Source organism: Sebastes umbrosus, chromosome 8 (assembly GCF_015220745.1).
Source record: "Sebastes umbrosus isolate fSebUmb1 chromosome 8, fSebUmb1.pri, whole genome shotgun sequence".
NCBI lineage: Eukaryota > Metazoa > Chordata > Actinopteri > Perciformes > Sebastidae > Sebastes > Sebastes umbrosus.
The window spans coordinates 138,004-163,997 of NC_051276.1; the positions used below are offsets into that span (position 1 = coordinate 138,004).

General features: G+C 44.3%; 1 protein-coding gene across 1 annotated transcript; it reads right to left on the bottom strand.

Annotated features, from left to right (window-relative positions):
* Positions 1–118: 118 nt before the first annotated feature.
* Positions 119–25,979, bottom strand: ift81 (intraflagellar transport 81 homolog). Its single transcript, XM_037777130.1, has 18 exons — positions 25,097–25,979; positions 17,200–17,303; positions 16,933–17,113; positions 16,764–16,853; positions 16,558–16,623; positions 14,816–14,926; positions 13,721–13,805; positions 13,061–13,224; positions 12,871–12,966; positions 9,300–9,446; positions 5,042–5,191; positions 4,064–4,192; positions 3,472–3,561; positions 2,584–2,670; positions 2,414–2,485; positions 2,133–2,218; positions 1,899–1,944; positions 119–801 (listed from the first exon to the last, which is right to left on the bottom strand). Exons 1-18 carry the CDS (start codon positions 25,238–25,240, stop codon positions 619–621), a joined length of 2,031 nt encoding a protein of 676 aa, XP_037633058.1. The 5' UTR covers positions 25,241–25,979; the 3' UTR covers positions 119–618.
* Between the last annotated feature and the right edge of the window lie 15 nt (positions 25,980–25,994).

Genomic DNA, 25,994 nt, shown 5'->3' on the forward strand with positions numbered 1-25,994 from the left:
ATTAGGTATTCATTCTTTTTGAACTGAAATATGTGAATACATCTTTATCATAACTGGGAATTTGCAGATGGGCAACGTTGTACTTTAGATGACTATTATAATGAAACATGAGTCAAAATTAATATGAAATACATTTAATAGAAATACATAGAAAACCCAAATATTTAACAATGTATTTCTTAAATATCAAAGCTTATCTTCAAATATTTCATTTGCACTGTCCAAAGCAATGGAGGTCCCAGTGAATTCCCCTGTCCAAGGTCATGGTGGTTGATGCCAAAAATAGTTGACCGCAGCCACCTCCCGAGTGTACCGCTTTGTCTGCTGTTATCTGCCAATACTTTGATTGGAAGCGTATTGTTGAAAGATGTGGCAAAAGAGAAATAAATGGAGCGTCCAGGGGCCAGAGGTCCTGCAACACCTCCAGACACATGTGTTCTGGTGTGCTTCTTACAAAAGATCCCTTTCAACCCCACGAACAACAAAACCAACCTGGTGCTGTGGTGTCCAGTAACTTAGAATAACTAGAAGTGTAAAAAGATGGAGAGTATTAAGTTGAACTTGTGTGTAGTCAGAGTACTGTGGGTGACCTGCAGTTGACCCTGCTTCTACGAGTCCTCACAGCACCAGCCTATCCTCTCCTCCCTCCTGGATCACCTGACCAATAGACGCCTGGCTCTGAGCTCTTATGAAGCACTGCCTCTTGCACTCCATCAGCTGCTCCAGGTCACGCCACATCTTCATCTGCTCCATGTTGGCGCCGTGGCTCTCCCTCACCATCTTCTGCTTCTCACGTAACTTCTGGAATCCACAAAGGAAAAATACAAACATTTAAATGGCACACTTCTGTACAATACCAGTCTAGTCACTGTTTCCATCTACTCCATCTACATTACTGCAGTTCTGGAAGCTTCCAGTGGGTTTCCCTGACCAGCTTCTTGACACAATAATGGTAATAATGGACTTGTGTTTATAGAGCTCCTTTTCTAGTCTTCGATCACTCAAAGCTCTTAACACTACATGTCAGCATTCACCCATTCACACACACATTCACACACTGATGTCAGTATTCACCCATTCACACACTGATGTCAGCATTCACACACACATTCACACTGATGTCAGCATTCACCCATTCACACACCCATTCACACACTGATGTCAGCATTCACCCATTCACACACAAACATTCACACACTGATGTCAGCATTCACACACACATTCACACACTGATGTCAGCATTCACCCATTCACACACCCATTCACACACTGATGTCAGCATTCACCCATTCACACACACATTCACACACTGATGTCAGCATTCACCCATTCACACACACATTCACACACTGATGTCAGCATTCACCCATTCACACACTGATGTCAGCATTCACCCATTCACACACACATTCACACACTGATGTCAGCATTCACCCATTCACACACACATTCACACACTGATGGCAGCATTCACCCATTCACACACTGATGTCAGCATTCACCCATTCACACACACATTCACACACTGATGTCAACATTCACACACACATTCACACACTGATGGCAGCATTCACCCATTCACACACTGATGTCAGCATTCACCCATTCACACACACACATTCACACACTGATGGCAGCATTCACCTATTCACACAAACATTCACACACTGATGGCAGCATTCCCCCAGTCACACGACATTCACACACATATTCACACACTGATGGCAGCATTCACCCATTCATACACACACATTCACACACTGATGTCAGAGGCCACCACACAAGGAGCCAACCTGCCCATCAGGATGTGATCTAAATACTCATTCACACACCGATCGTTCAGCCTTTGGGAGCAGTTTGGGACGTGCTAGGTCAGTTCTGGGATACACTTTTCTCACCTTGCCAAGTAACTCCTGTTCTGAAATGCTCTTCATGTACACTTCCCTGCAGAAGACGCAGAGAGATGTCATTCACATGCAAGCCATTCTCACTCACTGCTTTTAAATAAAGGTGTGGTGTATCAGCATATGTTGATATCACAGGTATGATGAGGAGCTGTATGAGAGATTAAAGTGACAGCAGCTCCACTCACTGACTGGCTGGCCTGGCTTGGCCTGGCTCAGCATGCTCACCTGATGGCCTTCTTCCTCTCTTGTGGATCAGAGGACACATAGGCCTTCATCTCTTCAGCCGCCCGCTGGATTTGCATCTCAGTGATCTGTGGAGGATCGAGATGGACACATCCAGTTTACTGCCACAGTGACTGTTTGGAGACGTGTTGTTATGCACGTCACTGTTCACAGTTTGGAGTCTTTCCATGGTTGGCTTGTGAAACAGTGATAATGATGGCTGATACACCTACCCATGTGGATAATGGCTAAAATGTTTCTTTCCTGCTTTAAGCAACACTTGCCTCTGACATGGAGTTGATATAATGATATTGGTTTTCCTCCTGTGCTGTCTCCTCTCTCAATGCTTTCACCTCCTATGAATGAAAAACAACAACAAAGACCAGAAGTTATTACTAAATAAGACACTGGATAAATGTATTCTATCTAGTGTAGGACAATAACTACTGTATACCTGCTCCAGTTTAGATCTGTTGCTCTCCAAACCAGCAGTACAACTTTCATACTGCGCCTTCTTCTCCTCATATTCCTGGCTTAGTTCCTTAGGAGATAGGAATCCAAACAGTCATACACAGGAAGTGAGAGACAAATGATTTTACATACTGTATGAGAATTGAGACAAATACATGAAATGCACAAGTGTCACACTCTCAGCACTGTTTCACATCAACAAAACATCCCAGCAGGCATTTGAGCAGTTGAACTTCCAGCAGGCTCTTGCAAAGTCTATTTATGTCTTCCTGTTGCAGCTCTTCATTCGCAGACATCACCCAGTAGGATGGAAGAGCGGTTCTGGGAACATGTGTAGGAAAATGTAATCCTCCGCTTTAGCTCAGCGATGTGGGGGGCTTTCCCATTGTGCAATTTATTTATGGACTATGTAAATGATTCTTAATGGACCCCGTCCGTGATAGCACACAAACAGTGTAGAACTCTAGCTGGCTTGTAGGCACACAGTGAAGGTCCCACCATTTGTTGTTCAATTTAGGACAGATTAATAGCTCATGTTTTTCTCACATAATGTTTGTGATTGGTTTGTGAAATGTGAGAACTGTATGTTTCATGGGCATACAGTCCCACATCATCCTATATACTGTATGCTTTATTGCATTTGGGAGTATGAACTATTTATATCATATTACTGACTCAGATTCTGTTGAACCACATAAGAAGGACTCAAAAACCAGTATCAATGTTTATTCCTGAGTTGTATGTGAAAGAGGACAGTGCTGCTTTTTCTTGGCGGTGGAAGGTCCACGTGGCAGATGTTCTTTCCAAACACTAATTGATATGGTGTGAGGATTCTGTGAAGTAGAGGTGTTATAATGCGGGCGATGCTCACCTGACATCGCTGCCTCAGTGACCTCAGTTCTTTTATAATGGGTGCTAGAGCCGACTTCTTCTCCACTATCATACAGTTTAATTTCTTCACCTGTAAAAGCAAGCCAATAGCACACACTGAATTACGACAGAACAGAGCTAACTGAGAGGAAATAGTAGTTCATGCTGAAATCATGGAAAGTCTGCAGAGAAAAAAACTGAGATGATGAAGTTAGGCACAATTATCAACCATACAGGTGCAACATGACCAATCCTAGAAGAGCATGAGAGCCACAGTAAGGGTTATGTGACACTATTCACAAACAGTTTGCTAAGTATTCATTAAAACATGATATATCTCTGCCTCATGGCAGTGCCAGTAAGGACTACTTTCAGGTTGGAGCCAGGGATGTTTGACTCCATCATTACGAGTGTGTGCAAATGTACAAGCTGCCAAGCGGATCAACAAATTCACTACAGCTTGGAGCATGGCATCATCAGTTGCAACTGCTTCCTTCTGATGAATAAGGTAGAAGCTTTGAGCTATGCTAGGATAATGTATTTACCTTGTATAACCTACAGGGATACAGGTGGGTTAGCCCTGGTATAGTTACCATTTCAGACATGTCATCCAGTGTGCGGCCCTTCTTTTCGTCCAGCTCGCTCTTGATGGCCGACACCCTCTCCAGCTCTTCCTGAGTGTCGCTGTAGCCAGAGATGCCCTTCTCAGCTTCCACAGTTTGCTTGAAAAACACAACAGACACACACAGTGACTGAGAAGTGTATGAACAAACTCAGCAGTGAAACCTAATGGTTGCACACACTTAATAAATGAATCATGAGTCATCTCACATGTCTACATCAACAACATGAACCACCAGTAGGTGTGCATTCTGTTTTTTGAAAATGGTATTAAACATACCACAAGATACAACTTTGTTGAAAACAAACAAAGATTTCTGACAACGCAGGTAACACATGACAGCACAGAGCTACCCACTCATCACTCTCTCTGTCCCATACTAAAATGCTAGAATGCATGAAGAACTATCCAGGCGAGGAGCAGACACGTCGGCAGCTGCACATGTGATCAGAGGGAAAACTTGAATTGCTTTAACACATCCTGTATGGGATGCAGACAAAGGAGGAGCAGCAGATGTCAGCAGCCATCAGAAATAGCAGCTCAGCCTGCGTCAGACAGCCTGTCAACAGGTCAGGTGCTGGGACCGCACACAGGCGTCAAGCCACTTCCAGGAAGCGCTCGGTGTGAATGAGCAGATCAGGTGAAAACAGCACATTTGGAACGGCAGCATGAGTGCAGGCAGGGAGACGATAGTTACTCATGCTACCTTTAATGACCACTAGTGCAACTGGAGCTGCTCACTAGATAACACATTATGGTCGCTGAATGTGGCATTCAGATGACAACTGCCAATGATTTAATAAAAAAAATATTACGATGTGAAATTAATGGCTTGTACTGTAGCACCCTAAAAGATTTTAAAAGCCTCAATAAAAACAGCAACAAGCAGTTTGCTGTATATATATAATATTTCATGAGAGTTAAACATAGGAGTCAGTATAGGAGTTACCAGTTTCTGTTGGACGGTCTCATGTCTCTGCTTGAGAATCTCCTCTGTTCGTTGCAGAACTCCATATTCTGCTTTCAGCTCAGCAATTTCCTGACGTTGCTTCTTGTGAACTGTTCCCTTGCTGCGCAATTTCACCACCAAACGTTTCAGCTTTGAAGAACAAAGAAAAACAATTCAACATTACCTTAAACTTAAAAGAACGCTGACATTTAAAGGTCTTTAAACCTACATTAACTGTTTTTAAGGGCAACAGAAATATCTTCTGAGTTTATACGGTAAACTGGTTAGCAAACTGTTGCTTATTTACACATTCAGCAGTTACAGAGTAACTTTAGCATCATCTGGAGTTGTATGTCTGTTCAATATACACTCTCCTTTTGGCTCTGGTTTGGTCTCCACCAACTCCTGAGGAAAAATCTGGCTCTTAAAGGGATAGTTCAGGTGTTTCTCAGTGTGGTTCTATGAGGTTCTGATCCATAGTCAGTGTATTACTACAGTAGATGGAGGTTAAAGGGATAGTTCAGGTGTTTCTCAGTGGGGCTCTATGAGGTTCTGATCCATAGTCAGTGTATTACTACAGTAGATGGAGGTTAAAGGGATAGTTCAGGTCTTTCTCAGTGGGGTTCTATGAGGTTCTGATCCATAGTCAGTGTATTACTACAGTAGATGGAGGTTAAAGGGATAATTCAGGTCTTTCTCTGTGGGCTTCTATGAGGTTCTGATCCATAGTCAGTGTGTTACTACAGTAGATGGAGGTTAAAGAGATAGTTCAGGTCTTTCTCAGTGTGGTTCTATGAGGTTCTGATGCATAGTCAGTGTATTACTACAGTAGATGGAGGTTAAAGGGATAGTTCAGGTCTTTTTCAGTGTGGTTCTATGAGGTTCTGAGTGGGGTTGTATTGAACTATCCCTTTAACCTCCATCTACTGTAGTAATACTATGACTATTAGAGAAGAGCAGTGATGGGGGGCCATGCCACAGCCAACTGTGTACAGCAAACAGCTTGATCTGGCAGAATAACTGGTCACACTGACTGACTGACTGGCAGAATAACTGGTCACACTGACTGACTGACCAGCAGAACAACTGGTCTGACTGACTGACTGACTGACTGACTGACTGACTGACTGACTGACTGACTGACTGACTGACTGACTGACTGACTGACTGATTGACTGACTGGCAGAATAACTGGTCACACTGACTGACTGACTGGCAGAATAACTGGTCACACTGACTGACTGACTGGCAGAATAACTGGTCAGACTGACTGACTGACTGGCAGAATAACTGGTCACACTGACTGACTGACCAGCAGAACAACTGGTCACACTGACTGACTGACTGACTGACTGACTGGCAGAATAACTGGTCACACTGACTGTCTGACTGGCAGAATAACTGGTCACACTGACTGACTGACTGGCAGAATAACTGGTCAGACTGACTGACTGACTGACTGACTGACTGGCAGAATAACTGGTCACACTGACTGACTGGCAGAATAACTGGTCACACTGACTCACTGACTAAGTGGCAGAATAACTGGTCACACTGACTGACTGACTGGCAGAATAACTGGTCACACTGACTGACTGACTGACCGGCAGAACAACTGGTCACACTGACTGACTGACTGACTGGGAGAATAACTGGTCACACTGACTGACTGACCGTAAGAACAACTGGTCACACTGACTGACTGACTGACTGACTGATCACACTGACTGACTGACTGACTGACCGGCAGAACAACTGGTCACACTGACTCACTGACTAAGTGGCAGAATAACTGATCACACTGACTGACTGATTGGCAGTATAACTGATCACACTGACTGACTGTTTGGCAGAATAACTGGTTACACTGACTGACTGATTGACAGAATAACTGGTCACACTGACTGACTGACTGGCAGAATAACTGGTCACACTGACTGACTGATTGGCAGTATAACTGATCACACTGACTGACTGATTGGCAGAATAACTGGTCACACTGACTGACTGATTGGCAGAATAACTGGTCACACTGACTGACTGACTGGCAGAATAACTGGTCACACTGACTGACTAACTGGCAGAATAACTGGTCACACTGACTGACTGATTGGCAGTATAACTGATCACACTGACTGACTGACTAGAAGAATAACTGTTCACACTGACTGACTGACTGACTGTCTGTCTGTCTGTCGGGACACAATGAAGAGCAGCTATAAATGAACATGGACCCGGGAGAACAGCCCCAGAAATCACAGAATGGGCTTCATGTCCTTCGGGATGTGTGAAGCTTAGTGTGTGTGAGTGTGTACATTTATTCTTTGTGTATTTTGGGACATGAAGGGCAGACGTGGCTGAGAGAGGAATTAGCACAACAGAATAATACTGCATAGTGTTCCCGACAGTGTGTCCCCAAAACAACTGCTGGTAAACTGTCCCACAGTGCAGTCCTTACACCACCACTGGTCTCAGACATACGGTACATTCACACCAACACACACACTAGCATACAGACAGTCAATAGAAAACATGAATGAAACTATGTGTACTGTACAGCAGCAAAGTAACAATATTTCAAGAGAAAGCCAGCGAGGGGATCTTGACTGCAGTGAGACTAAATTTAACCAGTGTGATGAGGCTGGTTGATAACATGGTTTCATGTTACTGGCCAACCAATGATGAGCAGATGTAGTCATCCCTCTCAGAGAGACCCTGCAGTTGGTGGGTGGCATGTGATGACACATAACCAGCAGAATGGAAAATACCTCTGATAAAGTGATCATCTCCACCGTGGCTGAGGGCCCAAAACTACGGAGGAGTCTGATAAGCTAAACATTTTCCATTAACTTCATTCATGTATAGTCTCAAGGGCCCTCTTTGTCTCTACAAACAGCTCCCTCTCATCATCTCAGTCATTGGAGTACATACTGTAGTTAGAATTGATTTAGAACATCCACACGTGAGCTTCTGTCTCACAGCAGTGGTACTGCCAGCACATTTCTACAACATCCCATAATATTTATTCCTGTCATGAAGAAGACTTTGCTACTTCCCAACTGCATTGCTCAGATGATTACTTTCTCTTCCCTTCCTGAAAAGAATAAACATGGTAGAAGTCATTTTCCACTGATACTCCCTCTACTTGCCAGAATTAGTGAAAACATTTGTTTTCTTTCTACAGTAAAACCATCCGACTCCTTCAGTTTGGTACTATGTAATAACCCAGAACATTTCTACAATATCCTACAACGTTTCTACAGTAAAACATCCCTCTCCTTCAGTTTGGTACTATGTAATAACCCAGAACATTTCTCAGCTGAGCTGACCAATTTATAGAAACCATAAAATGCATAGTAGAGGCCAGAAAAGGCTGCCCATACTACAGGAAGTATTGTGGCAATAATGTATTAATGCTAAAATGCTATGTTTAGCATCGTTGTTCTTTTCCCTCCACGCCGGTAGGTCAGAGGTCAGGGTCAACATAGAAACACCACCCACAGGGATTGACAGCAGCCCCACAGGACCCCAGGGGGAGCAGGGAGAACGCTGGTGCTATTTCAGACTTGCTGAGATCCCAGCTCTCACCTCATGGATATTGACGTGCGTCAAACCAGGCTATAAAAATTCTAATCCACACAGTGCCTACGGTCACAACAGAACCCCCTCTATCAGCGTCCTTCTGCTAATACACAACTGTTTATGGTCCACTCTTTAAAGCTTAATGTATACATGGGCAAAAGAAGAAGTGACAATATTAGTTTGTTTTTTTCTCCCTGTTAATAGTTCAGTTCTATTCTATTCGACATATCAGAGGACACCTGCCATGTCTCTGAAAGAGGGAGAGTACATCCTCCTCGTCATGGTATATAAATAAAGACAAAAGTGTGTCCATCAGATTGATGACACTCCAGATTCTGGAAAAGGCCATCTTTCAGGCCGTTTGTACAGTACAGCTCCTTGTTCTGGATATTCTCTATTTAAGGCTCTGCATGGGATTGTGGGGGAGAGTAAGGAAAAGGGATAAGGAACATTAGACAGTGAGCCCGTCTGTGTTTGGATAAGAACAGAAATAGCCTCTTATGTCTTCTATAGTGCTCACTTAGATAAAGCTGATGTTAGCAGTTACCTCAAACACAAAGAAGAGAATCATGCAGGAAATGGTTCTTTTCTTGGCTATTGTCTGTCCAGCTAATATGATTGGGCGATGGCAGATATTTAGTGATTGCATTACTTTGTGACTGTAACACCAGTGTACCTCATCGGCCCGGATGACCTCTCCCCCATCCGAGGCTTGTGCCTGGCTGCTCCTCTGCCTCAGCTCCCTCTCTGCTGCAGCCAGCTCCTCCCTCGCTTCCTGAAGCTCCTCCGCCTTCGACTCCTTCCTTCGAATGATGATGGAGGCCTACAACCGTCATGCTATATTAGATACACAAACATGACAACAAAAGACTTTCTGACTGAACAGTCAGAAACTGAGAAAAAAAACTGAGAAAGTGTGCCCCGGCTGGTGGGCGGTGCTTGGTATTTCCTCAACTGATCTCAACATGGCTGCTGGTTCACAAACTTTCTCATTTTACAGCTAAACAGTACACTACAAGATGATTCTGAGAACATCTGAGGAGAGAAATAGACATTACAGTACCAGAATATTGATTCATATTTGATCAGCGCTGCCTAGTCTGACCGTTTGATCGGAGTTGGTGAGTGATTGACGGCTGCTCAGAGATGGCAGACTCCAGCTCGCCTCTGATTGGTTGTTTTCCTCCAGTCTATTAAATCTTGCAAATGCCATTAGGAGCACCGGAGGACACCGGAGGACACAGAGGAACATGATTTTTTTCAGATTACCTGTCTCATGCACTACTGTCAGGATATAGTGACCGTTCTCTAAAAATAACTGTTTTTAATCATATTTGATCCATTTCTATCCAATGCTGCTTTAACATTTTTTAGTGAACAAAAGAATGGATAAGCAGTACATAAAAAAGTCTCTTAAAGTGGCATATTGTAGGTTTATAATAAAACAGACAACTTACGGTACACACACTATATTTACCTAAAAACTATAACCTAAAACTTCCATCCATCCATCCATCTTCAACCGCTTATCCGGGATCGGGTCGCGGGGGCAACAGCTCCAGCAGGGGACCCCAAACTTCCCTTTCCCGGGCCACATTAACCAGCTCTGATTGGGGGATCCCGAGGCGTTCCCAGGCCAGAGTAGAGATATAATCTCTCCACCTAGTCCTGGGTCTTCCCCGTGGTCTCCTCCCAGCTGGTCGTGCCTGGAACACCTCCCAAGGGAGGCGCCCAGGAGGCATCCGTGCTAGATGCCCGAACCACCTCAACTGGCTCCTTTCGACGCAAAGGAGCAAGGACTCTACTCCGAGTCCCTCACGGATGACTGAGCTTCTTACCCTATCTCTAAGGGAGACGCCAGCCACCCTCCTGAGGAAACCTATTTCGGCCGCTTGCACCCGCGACCTCGTTCTTTCGGTCATGACCCAACCCTCATGACCATAGGTGAGAGTAGGAACGAAGATTGACCGGTAGATCGAGAGCTTTGCCTTCCGGCTCAGCTCTCTTTTCGTCACAACGGTGCGGTAAAGCGAATGCAATACCGCCCCTGCTGCTCCGATTCTCCGACCAATCTCACGTTCCATCGTCCCCTCACTTGCGAACAAGACCCCGAGATACTTAAACTCCTTCACTTGGGGTAAGGACTCATTCCCTACCCGGAGTAGGCAATCCATCGGTTTCCTGCTGAGAACCATGGCCTCAGATTTAGAGGTGCTGATTCTCATCCCGACTGCGTCACACTTGGCTGCGAACCGATCCAGTGAGTGCTGGAGGTCGCAGACCGATGATGCCAACAAGACCACATCATCTGCAAAAAGCAGCGATGAGATCCTCAGCACACCGATCTGCAAACCCTCCTCCACCCGACTACGCCTCGATATCCTGTCCATGAATATCACGAACAGGATTGGTGACAAAGCGCAGCCCTGGCGGAGGCCAACCTCCACCGGAAACGAGTCCGACTTACTGCCGAGGATCCGAACACAGCTCTCGCTTTGGGCGTACAGGGATTGGATGGCCCTGAGAAGTGCCCCCCTCACCCCATACTCCCGCAGCACCCCCCCACAGTATCTCCCGGGGGACCCGGTCATATGCCTTCTCCAAGTCCACAAAACACATGTAGACTGGATGGGCATACTCCCAGGCCCCCTCCAGGATCCTTGCGAGAGTGAAGAGCTGGTCCGTTGTTCCACGGCCAGGACGGAATCCGCATTGTTCCTCTTCGATCTGAGGTTCGACTATCGGCCGAACCCTCCTTTCCAGCACCTTGGAGTAGACTTTACCAGGGAGGCTGAGCAGTGTGATACCCCTGTAATTGGCACACACTCTCTGGTCCCCCTTTTTGAAAAGGGGAACCACCACCCCGGTCTGCCACTCCTTAGGCACTGTCACCGACTTCCACGCGGTGTTGAAGAGACGTGTCATCCAAGACAGCCCCTCCCCACCCAGAGCCTTCAACATTTCTGGGCGGATCTCATCAACCCCTGGGGCTTTGCCACTGTGGAGTTGTTTGACTACCTCAGTGACTTCCACCAGGGTAATTGATGATGGTCCCCCATCAGCTTCCAGCTCTGCCTCTACCATAGAGGGCGTATTGGTCGGATTCAGAAGTTCCTCAAAGTGCTCCTTCCACCGCCCGATTACCTCCTCAGTTGAGGTCAACAGTGTCCCATCCTTACTGTACACAGCTTGGATGGTTCCCCGTTTCCCCCTCCTAAGGTGCCGGATGGTTTTCCAGAAGCACTTTGGTGCCGACCGAAAGTCCTTCTCCATGGCTGCTCCGAACTCCTCCCACACCCGCTGCTTTGCCTCCGTCACGGCAGTGGCTGCTGCTCTTCGGGCCCGTCGGTACCCTGCAACTGCCTCCGGAGACCTCCGAGATAACATATCCCGGAAGGCCTCCTTCTTCAGTCGGACGGCTTCCCTGACCACCGGTGTCCACCACGGTGTTCGAGGGTTGCCGCCCCTTGAGGCACCTAAGACCTTAAAACCACAGCTCACCGCCGCAGCTTCAGCAATGGAAGCTTTGAACATCGTCCACTCGGGTTCAATGCCCCCAACCTCCACAGGGATGCCAGAAAAGCTCCGCCGGAGGTGTGAGTTGAAGATCTCTCGGACAGGGGCCTCCTCCAGACGTTCCCAGTTCACCCTCACTACGCGTTTGGGCTTACCAGGTCTGTCCAGAGTCTTCCCCCACCCTCTGACCCAACTCACCACCAGATGGTGATCAGTTGACAGCTCCGCCCCTCTCTTCACCCGAGTGTCCAAAACATGCGGCCTCAGATCAGATGATACGATTACAAAATCGATCATCGACCTTCGGCCTAGGGTGCTCTGGTACCACGTACACTTATGAGCATCCTTATGCTAAACTTAACCTAAAACTTCATCATCATATTTTCACTAGTACCACTCCTTCACGAGAAGATAGGAGAGAAAGATATGCACTGCTATCCCTGCCTTGTTAGATAATAAATAAATAATCCAGTACATCAATGCACTGGTTTTCTGTAACATAAAGCAGCCGACAGGTGAACCTTTGCAAAGCAGCTCATCCTTAAAGGTTCCCTATGGACTTGTTAACCTCTAGGAGCGCTATGGAGCTGGTTTTGTATGAGTGGGTCCCCGTTTGGTTTATCTTGTTCGCATGCACAAGGCCAGCAAAGATTAAGTTCACACAGCATCACAGTCGGCACCCACAGGGCCCGGTTCACTCAATATAAATAGACAGAAAAGAAATTCAGCACCTGTTGTCTGTAAAGGGTCAGTTTGTCATCCATAGGGTCATTCCTCATCATCCTCTTCTCAATCAGCTGGTTTATCTGACAATCAACTTCTTTAATCTGTCAAAGTGATGGTTGCAGAAAAAGCAGAGACGTGAGAATATTGCATTGTATGGAGGTCTACACAGACCTAACAGCACATCCTGGTCCTGACCTTGTCCTCCAGCTCCTGCAGATCGGCCTGGCCCATGGCAGGCTCTGATGCTGTTTTCTGCAGGTACCGCACGGTACGCCTCATACCCTCCAGCTCTTTGGGGAGTTTCTCAGAGACCATATAGGTGTTGATCTTGATCTCCTCTTCAAGCCTCTTCATCAAGCCTGAAAGAGACAGAGCTTTTAATTAACCCTATCAGGATTTCTGCAGCTCTCATCACTTAAGAAAAGCTCAATATCTTTGTATACATATAAACCCACTAAGCATATGAAAAAACACACCTCTAATATCTAAACTGTCTTTCAGAATGTAATCGTTGAAAGACAAATTCTTCTACTGAACAACAGATTGGCATCCACACACATACTGTACAGTACTGTGATAAGTGACTTTAATTGTGCAGCTCCACCCCAGTCTGCATTGCATCAGTCATTTTAGAAACTGTAAATGTGTAAATCTGTCCTCTGGCTGAAGAGCCCAATAGCAGATGAGAACAAAAGCAGACAATGTCAACATTAGATAAGCTCTATTATAGCACTTCAAAGATCAGTATAATTAGAGGGTCTCAACAGATGAGAGACCTCCTAACGCTCTGCTGTGTCCTTGAACTTCCCCTCCAGCTGTGTCCTGCAAAGGCAACAGCGGGACACGAGTATTCACCCTCTGGATCAGCATCTGCTGCTGCCTGTCGCAAATCCTTCAACTGCTGCTGCGATCTCTGCAGTCTCTGCTCTGCCTGGAACAGCTGAACGCAGAGAAAACGATCACTAATACAGGTGATGTGGGAGCATTAACATTCAGTAGCCACTGATGATCAACATAAGGGCTGCAACTAACCACTGGGTTCATTTTCTTTATGAATACTTTAATTGTACATGGAGTTTTCCTAGAGATCCAGGTTACATTTTCAAGTTGCTTGTTTTGCGCCAAAGGTATTCAATTTATGATCATTGAAAACTAAAGAAAACCAGTACATTTGAGAAGCTGGAAGCAGTTCACTTTTGGCATTTTGGCTTAAAAAATGATCTAAGTGATTATCAAACTAGTTGATTAATGGATTAATCGGCTGATCGTCTCAGCTCTATTCAAGATGTCTTAATAAAAGTATTTTAAAGCAACTTTATACTCTCTTGAAAATTTGTCATTGAAATTTTTCTACATTTATAAACAACAAAAGCTGTAATTTTGAATGAGGTTGTTAATGATTTGAAATGGCTCTGTTGTTGATGATGACTATCATATAGGGCTGCAACATTAGTAGTGAACAAAATGCCCATCACAACTTCTCAGAGACCAAGGTGATATCCTCAAATGTCTTGTTTTGTCTGTCCAACAGTCCAAAACCTAAAGATATTCTATTTACAATTAAAGAAAACAGAGAACAGAGAATAACAACAAATCCAACAACTCATGTGAGAGGCTGGAACAAGACAGTGTTTGACACTTTTTTACCATTTGTGCTTGAAAAGTTATTGAATTTATTAATTGCTTATCAAAATAATTGCACATAATTCAATCAACTAACTGGTTAATTGTTTCAGCCCTAATATCAAACAAGAAACAAGGGCCCAGAGATCGTATAGTGTGTGGTGTTGAAAAGGCTTTGGGCACAATGGTTATAAGTCTATAGTATAAATTAAGAACCACCTGAGATACTACAAGTTAATTTTTCTTTTCAGTCCTCCAAAAGCCCAGCAGACTGCTCTATGAAGTCTAATGAATGTAATGATAACCCAGAATCAATCAAGCATTTACTTGGTTCTTCTGTTCCTGCTTCTGGTGAGTAAGTGACTCCTCTCTCTCCTTCTCCACTCGCAGCTGTCTGGCCTGTTCCAGCATCCGCTGATGGTTGGACACTGACTCCACCTAGTGGATCCACAGGTTAACATACAGGCTATCACAAGGTCAGCAGAAATAACCAAGCACCTCTAACAGAGTCACGTTTCACCTTTTGGCAGGGTTACAATAAGAGCCACTGAGTCAACAGCTCGTTACTCTGCAGCCCCGTTAAGACAGATCCCTGTCAGGTATATTACAGAAGCTGATATATTTTATAAATACACAGGAAATTATTATATATATATATTGTGAAATTTGAGAATATTAAATGAAATCCTGAGAATATTGAATGAACCCTGAATATATGGAATGAATCCTGAATATATTGAATGAAACTCTGAGAATATGGAATGTAATCTGACGTCATCACGGCGCTGCTGCAATCTTGTGTTTTGGATGATTATCCGTACAGATCTTGGTGCTGCTAGACGTGTGTGTCACTATGAGCGAGTCAGCACGAAATCTAGTATCAGCAATCCTAAATAATGAGGAGATGATTAACACCCTGGTGAATGAGTGTACCACATGCCAAAATAATACTGGTAAACACATACAACAACGTTCTATAGATGAAGAGTTTATTCACTTTTTCATCGTGGAAGACTAATGCAGAACTGAAGTAGTTCACTAAAGTTGAACAAATATTGACAGATTTGAACTTCCTGGATCAATAACTCATAAAGGAAATGTTGTTGCAACCAGCCGTCCTCTGAGCTCGACACATAACAAATACATCCATGGTCTGTATGTCTGGCCCGCTGTGAGACAAGTGGTCAGGGACCGTCTACAAAGTGCATTGAATATTTTTCCCATTATAAATACACCAAAATTATGCAAAAGCACATTTTTCCAAAATAAGCGTTGTAGTATAATGAGGAAGAGACCGCTGATGATGTGTGAAGTGATTTTGGTATCACTACACTGTATAATAGTGAAGTTATTGAATATTTTTGTAGCAACTCTTTTCGGCGTTACACTTTATAGACGGTCCCTGACCACTCTTCTCACAGCCGGCCGCACATACAGAACATGGATGTATTAAGAGACCAATGTTATGTCCTGCTCAGAGGACGGCTGGTTGTGATTCAAATGAGCTTGTAGCTCGTTGTCTACCTCACTACGGTTAGAAAGAGCCCTCGTTGGTTTTTTAACAACATTTCCTTTATGAGTTATTGATTAAATCTGTCAATATTTTTTCAACTTTAGTGAACTACTTCAGTTCTGCATTACTCTTCTATAATGAAAAAGTGAATAAACTCTTCATCTATTGAACGGTGTTGAATATGTTTACCAGTATTATTTTGGCATGTGGTAGACTCATTCACCAGGGTGTTCATTATCTCCTCATTATTTAGGATTGCTGATACTAGATTTCCTGCTGACTCGCTCATAGTGACACACACGTCTAGCAGCACCAAGATCTGTACGGATAATCACCTAAAACACAAGATGGCAGCAGCGCCGTGATGACGTCAGATTTCATTCCATATTCTCAGAGTGTCATTCAATATATTCAGGATTTCATTCCATATTCTCAAATTTCCCATTATATATTACACATATAGATATATATATAAATATATGCCTGGGCTTGTGTTGTCATTCTTCTGTGAATCCTAAAGCCTTCCAAGCATTAGAAGAGTGAAGATCTGCCTTACCCTCTTCTTCAGCCTCTCCACACGTTTGATGAGTTGGTCTTTCTCTTCCTCCATCGCACTAATGTCCTGTTGTTGGAGAAAAGAGGGATCATCTCAGTGCATCATACCAACTGAGCTTCAGAAGGTGAATTATAATAGCATTCACATAGTTTAAACAGATTAATGTTGATGTTTGACATGAGGCATAAATAACTTGTGTTGTTCACCCTTCTGATTTCTGCTGTGGAGAAGCCTGAAGTCCTCAGCAGCTCACACTCCTTGTGATACGTCTTAAAACCTTCCACCAGCTCTTCATACTGACAACACACAACACCAATAATGCTTAGCCTCTTTCAGACATTTCAAGGAAATCAAATGTGTTTGTGTATTGACAACCTGTTGCAAGGTGTCATTGATAACATCATCCTGCAGAAACTCTGCAGGCACCTCCAGTTTGACTAGAAAGCGAGCTAGATAAGCCCTTTTCTTCAGCTCAGGGAGCCTCTGGAGCAGCCAGTGGAGGATGGGGTGGAGCACCGGCTTACTGCCAGCCACCAGGCCTTGTCTGAAGCTACTCCTGCAGGACAAAAGCAGAGCAGATGATGAAAACATCAACTAGGACAGGACATAAAAACAGGTGTGGGTATTGTGCAATTCTCTTACACATCAGAGAGGTTGCCAGGAGGTTTGTACTTCAGCATCCCCAGCAAAGCACACATCCTCTTTATGGTTTGTTCAGGCATTTCTTCTCGGATGTCTAGAGCTTGCTAAAGACAAGAGTATTGTTACCCAACATGTTGTACAGTTTACAGTGACACCATGGTGCTAACTGAAGCTACTGACACCACGGTGCTAAATGAAGCTACTATGCTAACTGAAGCTACTGACACCACGGTGTTAAATGAAGCTACTATGCTAACTGAAGCTACTGACACCACGGTGCTAAATGAAGCTACTATGCTAACTGAAGCTACTGACACCACGGTGCTAAATGAAGCTACTATGCTAACTGAAGCTACTGACACCATGGTGCTAAATGAAGCTACTATGCTAACTGAAGCTACTGACACCACGGTGCTAAATGAAGCTACTATGCTAACTGAAGCTACTGACACCACGGTGCTAAATGAAGCTACTATGCTAACTGAATCTACTATAACACCACGGTGCTAACTGAAGCTACTGACACAACGGTGCTAAATGAAGCTACTATGCTAACTGAAGCTACTGACACCACGGTAATAAATGAAGCTACTGTGCTAACTGAAGCTACTATGCTAACTGAAGCTACTGACACCCCTGTGCTAACTTGAGCTACTGATACCACGGTACTAACTGAAGCTACAATGCTAGCTGAAGCTACTGACACCATTGTGCTAACTAAAGCTACTGATACCACGGTACTAACTGAAGCGACAATGCTAACTGAAGCTACTGACACCACTGTGCTAACTGAAGCTACTGTGCTAACTGAAGTTACTGACACCACTGTTCTAACTGAAGCTACTATGCTAACTGAAGCTACTGACACCACGGTAATAAATGAATCTACTATGCTAACTAAAACTACTGACACCATTGTGCTAACTAAAGCTACTGATACCACGGTACTAACTGAAGCGACAATGCTAACTGAAGCTACTGACACCACTGTGCTAACTGAAGTTACTGACACCACTGTGCTAACTGAAGCTATTATGCTAACTGAAGCTACTGACACCACGGTAATAAATGAATCTACTATGCTAACTGAAGCTACTGACACCACTGTGCTTACTGAAGCTACTGACACCACGGTGCTAACTGCAGCTACTATGCTAACTGAAGCTACTGACACCCCTGTGCTAACTGAAGCTACTATGCTAACTGAAGCTACTGATACCACGGTACTAACTGAAGCTACTATGCTAACTGAAGCTACTTTTACCACAGTACTAAATGAAGCTACTGTGCTAACTAAAGCTACTGACACCACTGTGCTAACTAAAGCTACTAACATCACGGTACTAACTGAAGCTACTATGCTAACTGAAGCTACTGACACCACTGTGCTAACTGAAGCTTCTGATACCACGGTACTAACTGAAGCTACTGTGCTAACTGAAGCTACTGACACCACGGTGCTAACTGAAGCTACTATAATAACTGAAGCTACTGACACCACTGTGCTAATTGAAGCTACTGACACTACTGTGCTAACTAAAGCTACTGATACCACGGTACTAACTGAAACTACAATGCTAACTGAAGCTACTGACACCACTGTGCTAACTGAAGTTACTGACACCACTATGTTAACTGAAGCTACTATGCTAACTGAAGTTACTGACACCACTGTGCTAACTGAAGCTACTATGCTAACTGAAGCTACTGACACCACTGTGCTTACTGAAGCTACGGATACCACGGTACTAACTGAAGCTACTGTGCTAACTGAAGCTACTGACACCACGGTGCTAATTGAAGCTACTATGCTAACTGAAGCTACTGACACCACTGTGCTAACTGAAAGGAATTGACACCACTGTGCTAACTGAAGCTACTGTGCTAACTAAAGCTACTGATACCACGGTACTAACTGAAGCTACAATGCTAACTGAAGCTACTGACACCACTGTGCTAACTGAAGCTACTATGCTAACTGAAGCTACTGATACCACAGTACTAACTGAAGCTACTGTGCTAACTGAAGCTACTGACACCACGGTGCTAATTGAAGCTACTACGCTAACTGAAGCTACTGACACCACTGTGCTAACTGAAAGGAATTGACACCACTGTGCTAACTGAATCTACTGACACCACTGTGCTAAATAAAGCTACTGATACCACAGTACTAACTGAAGCTACTATGCTAACTGAAGCTACTGACACCACTGTGCTAATTGAAGCTACTGACACCACTGTGCTTACTGAAGCTACTATGCTAACTGAAGTTTCTGACACCACTGCGCTAACTGAAGCTACTGTGCTAACTGAAGCTACTATGCTAACTGAAGTTACTGACACAACTGCGCTAACTGAAGCTACTGTGCTTACTGAAGCTACTAAACTAACTGAAGTTACTGACACCAATTCAATTCAATTTATTTTTGTATAGCGTCAAATCACTACAGAAGTTATCTCAAGACGCTTTATATATAGAGCAGGTCTTAGACCGTACACCATAGTTTAGAAACCCAACAAGATCCACCAAGCGCGCCACTGTGCAAACTGAAGCTACTGACACCACTGTGCTAACTGAAGCTACTGACACCACTGTGCTAACTGAAGCTACTGACACCACTGTGCAAACTGAAGCTACTGACAACACTGTGCTTACTGAAGCTACTGACACCACTGTGCTAACTGAAGCTTCTATGCTAACTGAAGATACTGATACCAAGGTGCTAACTGAAGCTACTATGCTGACTGAAACTACTGACACCACTGTGCTAACTGAAGCTACTGACACCACTTTGCTAACTGAAGCTACTATGCTAACTGAAGATACTGATACCAAGGTGATAACTGAAGCTACTATGCTAACTGAAACTTCTGACACCACTGTGCTAACTGAAGTTACTGACACCACTGTGCTAACTGAAGCTACTGACACCATGGTGCTAACTGAAGCTACTGACACCACTGTGCTTACTGAAGCTACTAACACCACTGTGCTTACTGAAGCTACTGACACCACTGTTCTTACTGAAGCTAGTGACACCACTGTGCTAACTGAAGCTTCTATGCTAACTGAAGTTACTGACACCACTGCGCTAACTGAAGCTACTGTGCTAACTGAGGCTACTGACACCACTGTGCTAACTGAAGCTACTTTCACCACTGTGCTAAATGAAGATACTGATACCAAGGTGCTAACTGAAGCTACTATGCTAACTGAAACTACTGACACCACTGTGCTAACTGAAGCTACTGACACCACTGTGCTAACTGAAGCTACTGTGCTAACTGAAGCTATTGACACCACTGTGATAACTGAAGCTACTGACACCACTGTGCTAACTGAAGCTACTGTGCTAACTGAAGCTACTGACACCACTGAGCTACTGACACCACTGTGATAACTGAAGCTACTGTTCTAACTGAAGCTATTGACACCACTGTGATAACTGAAGCTACTGACACCACTGTGCTAACTGAAGCTACTGTGCTAACTGAAGCTACTGACACCACTGTGCTAACTGAAGCTACTGTGCTAACTGAAGATACTGATACCAAGGTGCTAACTGAAGGTACTATGCTAACTGAAACTACTGACACCACTGTGCTAACTGAAATTACTGACACCACTGTGCTAACTGAAGCTACTGACACCACGGTACTAACTGAAGCTACTGTGCTAACTGAAGCTACTGTGCTAACTGAAGCTACTGACAACACGGTACTAACTGAAGCTACCGACACCACTGTGCTAACTGAAGCTACTGACACCACTGTGCTTACTGAAGCTACTGACACCACTGTGCTTTCTGAAGCTACTGACACCACTGTGCTAACTGAAGCTTCTATGCTAACTGAAACTACTGACACCACTGTGCTAACTGAAACTACTGACACCACCGCGCTAACTGAAGCTACTGTGCTAACTGAAGCTACTGTGCTAACTGAGGCTACTGACACCACTGTGCTAACTGAAGCTACATTCACCACTGTGCTAACGGAAGCTACTGACACCACTGTGCTAACTGAAGCTACTGATACCAAGGTGCTAACTGAAGCTACTATGCTAACTGAAACTACTGACACCACTGTGCTAACTGAAACTACTGACACCACCGCGCTAACTGAAGCTACTGTGCTAACTGAAGCTACTGTGCTAACTGAGGCTACTGACACCACTGTGCTAACTGAAGCTACGTTCACCACTGTGCTAACTGAAGCTACTGACACCACTGTGCAAACTGAAGCTACTGACACCACTGTGCTAACTGAAGCTTCTATGCTAACTGAAGATACTGATACCAAGGTGCTAACTGAAGCTACTATGCTGACTGAAACTACTGACACCACTGTGCTAACTGAAGCTACTGACACCACTGTGCTAACTGAAGCTACTATGCTAACTGAAGATACTGATACCAAGGTGCTAACTGAAGCTACTATGCTAACTGAAACTGCTGACACCACTGTGCTAACTGAAGTTACTGACACCACTGTGCTAACTGAAGCTACTGACACCATGGTACTAACTGAAGCTACTGTGCTAACTGAAGCTACTGACACCACTGTCCTTGCTGAAGCTACTGACACCACTGTGCTTACTGAAGCTACTGACACCACTGTGCTAACTGAAGCTTCTATGCTAACTGAAGATACTGATATCAAGGTGCTAACTGAAGCTACTATGCTGACTGAAACTACTGACACCACTGTGCTAACTGAAGCTACTGACACCACTGTGCTAACTGAAGCTACTATGCTAACTGAAGATACTGATACCAAGGTGCTAACTGAAGCTACTATGCTAACTGAAACTGCTGACACCACTGTGCTAACTGAAGTTACTGACACCACTGTGCTAACTGAAGCTACTGACACCATGGTACTAACTGAAGCTACTGACACCACTGTTCTTACTGAAGCTAGTGACACCACTGTGCTAACTGAAGCTTCTATGCTAAATGAAGTTACTGACACCACTGCGCTAACTAAAGCTACTGTGCTAACTGAGGCTACTGACACCACTGTGCTAACTGAAGCTACTTTCACCACTGTGCTAACTGAAGCTACTGACAACACGGTACTAACTGAAGCTACTGTGCTAACTGAAGCTACCGACACCACTGTCCTAACTGAAGCTACTGACACCACTGCGCTAACTGAAGCTACTGTGCTAACTGAGGCTACTGACACCACTGTGCTAACTGAAGCTACTTTCACCACTGTGCTAACTGAAGATACTGATACCAAGGTGCTAACTGAAGCTACTATGCTAACTGAAGCTACTGACACCACTGTGCTAACTGAAGCTACTGTGCTAACTGAAGCTACTATGCTAACTGAAGCTACTGACACCACTGTGATAACTGAAACTACTGACACCACTGAGCTACTGACACCACTGTGATAACTGAAGCTACTGACACCACTGAGCTACTGACACCACTGTGATAATTGAAGCTACTGTTCTAACTGAAGCTATTGACACCACTGTGCTAACTGAAGCTACTGACACCACTGTGCTAACTGACGCTACTGTGCTAACTGAAGCTACTGACACCACTGTGCTAACTGAAGCTACTGTGCTAACTGAAGCTACTGTTCTAACTGAAGCTACTGACACCACTGTGATAACTGAAGCTACTGACACCACTGTGCTAACTGAAGCTACTGTGCTAACTGAAGCTACTGACACCACTGTGCTAACTGAAGCTACTGTGCTAACTGAAGCTACTGTTCTAACTGAAGCTACTGACACCACTGTGATAACTGAAGCTACTGACACCACTGTGCTAACTGAAGCTACTATGCTAACTGAAACTACTGACACCACTGTGCTAACTGAAGCTACTTTCACCACTGTGCTAACTGAAGCTACTGACACCACTGTGCTAACTGAAGCTTCTATGCTAACTGAAGATACTGATACCAAGGTGCTAACTGAAGCTACTATGCTGACTGAAACTACTGACACCACTGTGCTAACTGAAGCTACTAACACCACTGTGCTAACTGAAGCTACTATGCTAACTGAAGATACTGATACCAAGGTGCTAACTGAAGCTACTATGCTAACTGTAACTGCTGACACCACTGTGCTAACTGAAGTTACTGACACCACTGTGCTAACTGAAGCTACTAACACCATGGTACTAACTGAAGCTACTGTGCTAACTGAAGCTACTGACACCACTGTGCTTACTGAAGCTACTGACACCACTGTGCTTGCTGAAGCTACTGACACCACTGTGCTTACTGAAGCTACTGACACCACTGTGCTAACTGAAGCTTCTATGCTAACTGAAGATACTGATATCAAGGTGCTAACTGAAGCTACTATGCTGATTGAAGCTACTGACGCCACTGTGCTAACTGAAGCTACTATGCTAACTGAAGATACTGATACCAAGGTGCTAACTGAAGCTACTATGCTAACTGAAACTGCTGACACCACTGTGCTAACTGAAGTTACTGACACCACTGTGCTAACTGAAGCTACTGACACCATGGTACTAACTGAAGCTACTGTGCTAACTGAAGCTACTGTGCTAACTGAAGCTACTGACACCACTGTGCTTACTGAAGCTACTGACACCACTGTGCTTACTGAAGCTACTGACACCACTGTTCATACTGAAGCTAGTGACACCACTGTGCTAACTGAAGCTTCTATGCTAAATGAAGTTACTGACACCACTGCGCTAACTGAAGCTACTGTGCTAACTGAGGCTACTGACACCACTGTGCTAACTGAAGATACTGATACCAAGGTGCTAACTGAAGCTACTATGCTAACTGAAGCTACTGACACCACTGTGCTAACTGAAGCTACTGTGCTAACTGAAGCTAGTATGCTAACTGAAGCTACTGACACCACTGTGATAACTGAAGCTACTGACACCACTGAGCTACTGACACCACTGTGATAACTGAAGCTACTGTTCTAACTGAAGCTACTGACACCACTGTGCTAACTGAAGCTACTGTGCTAACTGAAGCTACTGACACCACTGTGCTAACTGAAGCTACTGACATCACTGTGCTAACTGAAGCTACTGTGATAACTGAAGCTACTGACACCACTGTGCTAACTGAAGCTACTGACATCACTGTGCTAACTGAAGCTACTGTGCTAACTGAAGCTACTGACACCACTGTGCTAACTGAAGCTACTGACATCACTGTGCTAACTGAAGCTACTGTGATAACTGAAGCTACTGTGCTAACTGAAGCTACTGACACCACTGTGCTAACTGAAGCTACTGTGCTAACTGAAGCTACTATGCTAACTGAAGCTACTGTGCTAACTGAAGCTACTATGCTAACTGAAGCTACTGACATCACTGTGCTAACTGAGGCTACTATGCTAACTGAAGCTACTGTGCTAACTGAAGCTAGTGTGCTAACTGAAGCTACTGTGATAACTGAAGCTACTGACACCACTGAGCTACTGACACCACTGTGCTAACTGAAGCTACTGTGATAACTGAAGCTACTGACACCACTGTGATAACTGAAGCTACTGTTCTAACTGAAGCTATTGACACCACTGTGCTAACTGAAGCTACTGTGCTAACTGAAGCTACTGACACCACTGTGCTAACTGAAGCTACTGACATCACTGTGCTAACTGAAACTACTGTGCTAACTGAAGCTACTGTGCTAACTGAAGCTACTGACACCACTGTGCTAACTGAAGCTACTGTGCTAACTGAGGCTACTATTCTAACTGAAGCTACTGTGCTAACTGAAGCTAGTGTGCTAACTGAAGCTACTGTGCTAACTGAAGCTACTGTGCTAACTGAAGCTAGTGTGCTAACTGAAGCTACTGTGCTAACTGAAGCTACTGTGCTAACTGAAGCTACTGTGCTAACTGAAGCTAACGGTAGTGTCCCACCTTTGGGTCTATTTCAGCCAGAACATCATTCAACATCTGCAGCAGCTGCATGGGCTCCAGGGAGTCAAACGTGATGAGGTTAAAGTTTCTCCTGAACGGCTCCTTGTTGAGCTGTTCAACGATCAATTTCAGCTGTTCGCTCATCTTCAACGATACCGTTAAATAAGAGGCACTGAATGAACGAGTCCTCCCTACCGTTGAGCTAACTATCTGATCTTAGTTTAGCTCTTTGACGTCGACTAACAAGAAACCCAACCTGCAAAGAAACCAAAGAAATCCACCCAGCCGACCTCCTGGTGACTAATGCTATAGACTACAGTAGGCTAATAGATAGGAATAGTTCGCTAGTTCTGCGAGTAGAAGGCAGCGTCTGTTGTCACCAGCAGTTCCATGGAAACCAGAAGCATCGCGGATTGGTTGCTAACCGGAAGTAGCTTCGACAGTGTGTTTAAGAGAGCTGTGTTGCGCTAAATGTGCGCAGATTGATTTTCGCTTAATTCAACACACCGAAGAGTACAAAAGTTGATGAAAACTCTGCCGTATGTGCTTTATGGTCGAAAAATGCGTCCTAAAATAATATAACTATAGGTATCATTATTAATTAATGAATTATCATTATTTCTTACTAGAATCTTATGAATTTCATCAGGTTCAATACCTACCAGCTAAATGAAGTAAACTGACTTACTGCTGTATTTTATCAGACACGTGTATCAATATATAGTTTTGTTGAGGAGATGCACCTCGTTGTATTTGAACGCATCAGCGTCCTGTCCTGACTGTCCTGTCCTGTCCTGACTGTCAGGCTGAACGTTTGAGCCGTCAGATGGCGGTATATCTCCACCAGGCGTCATGTTGCAACACAGTGAACTTTGGACGGATTAATCCGAGTAGTTTT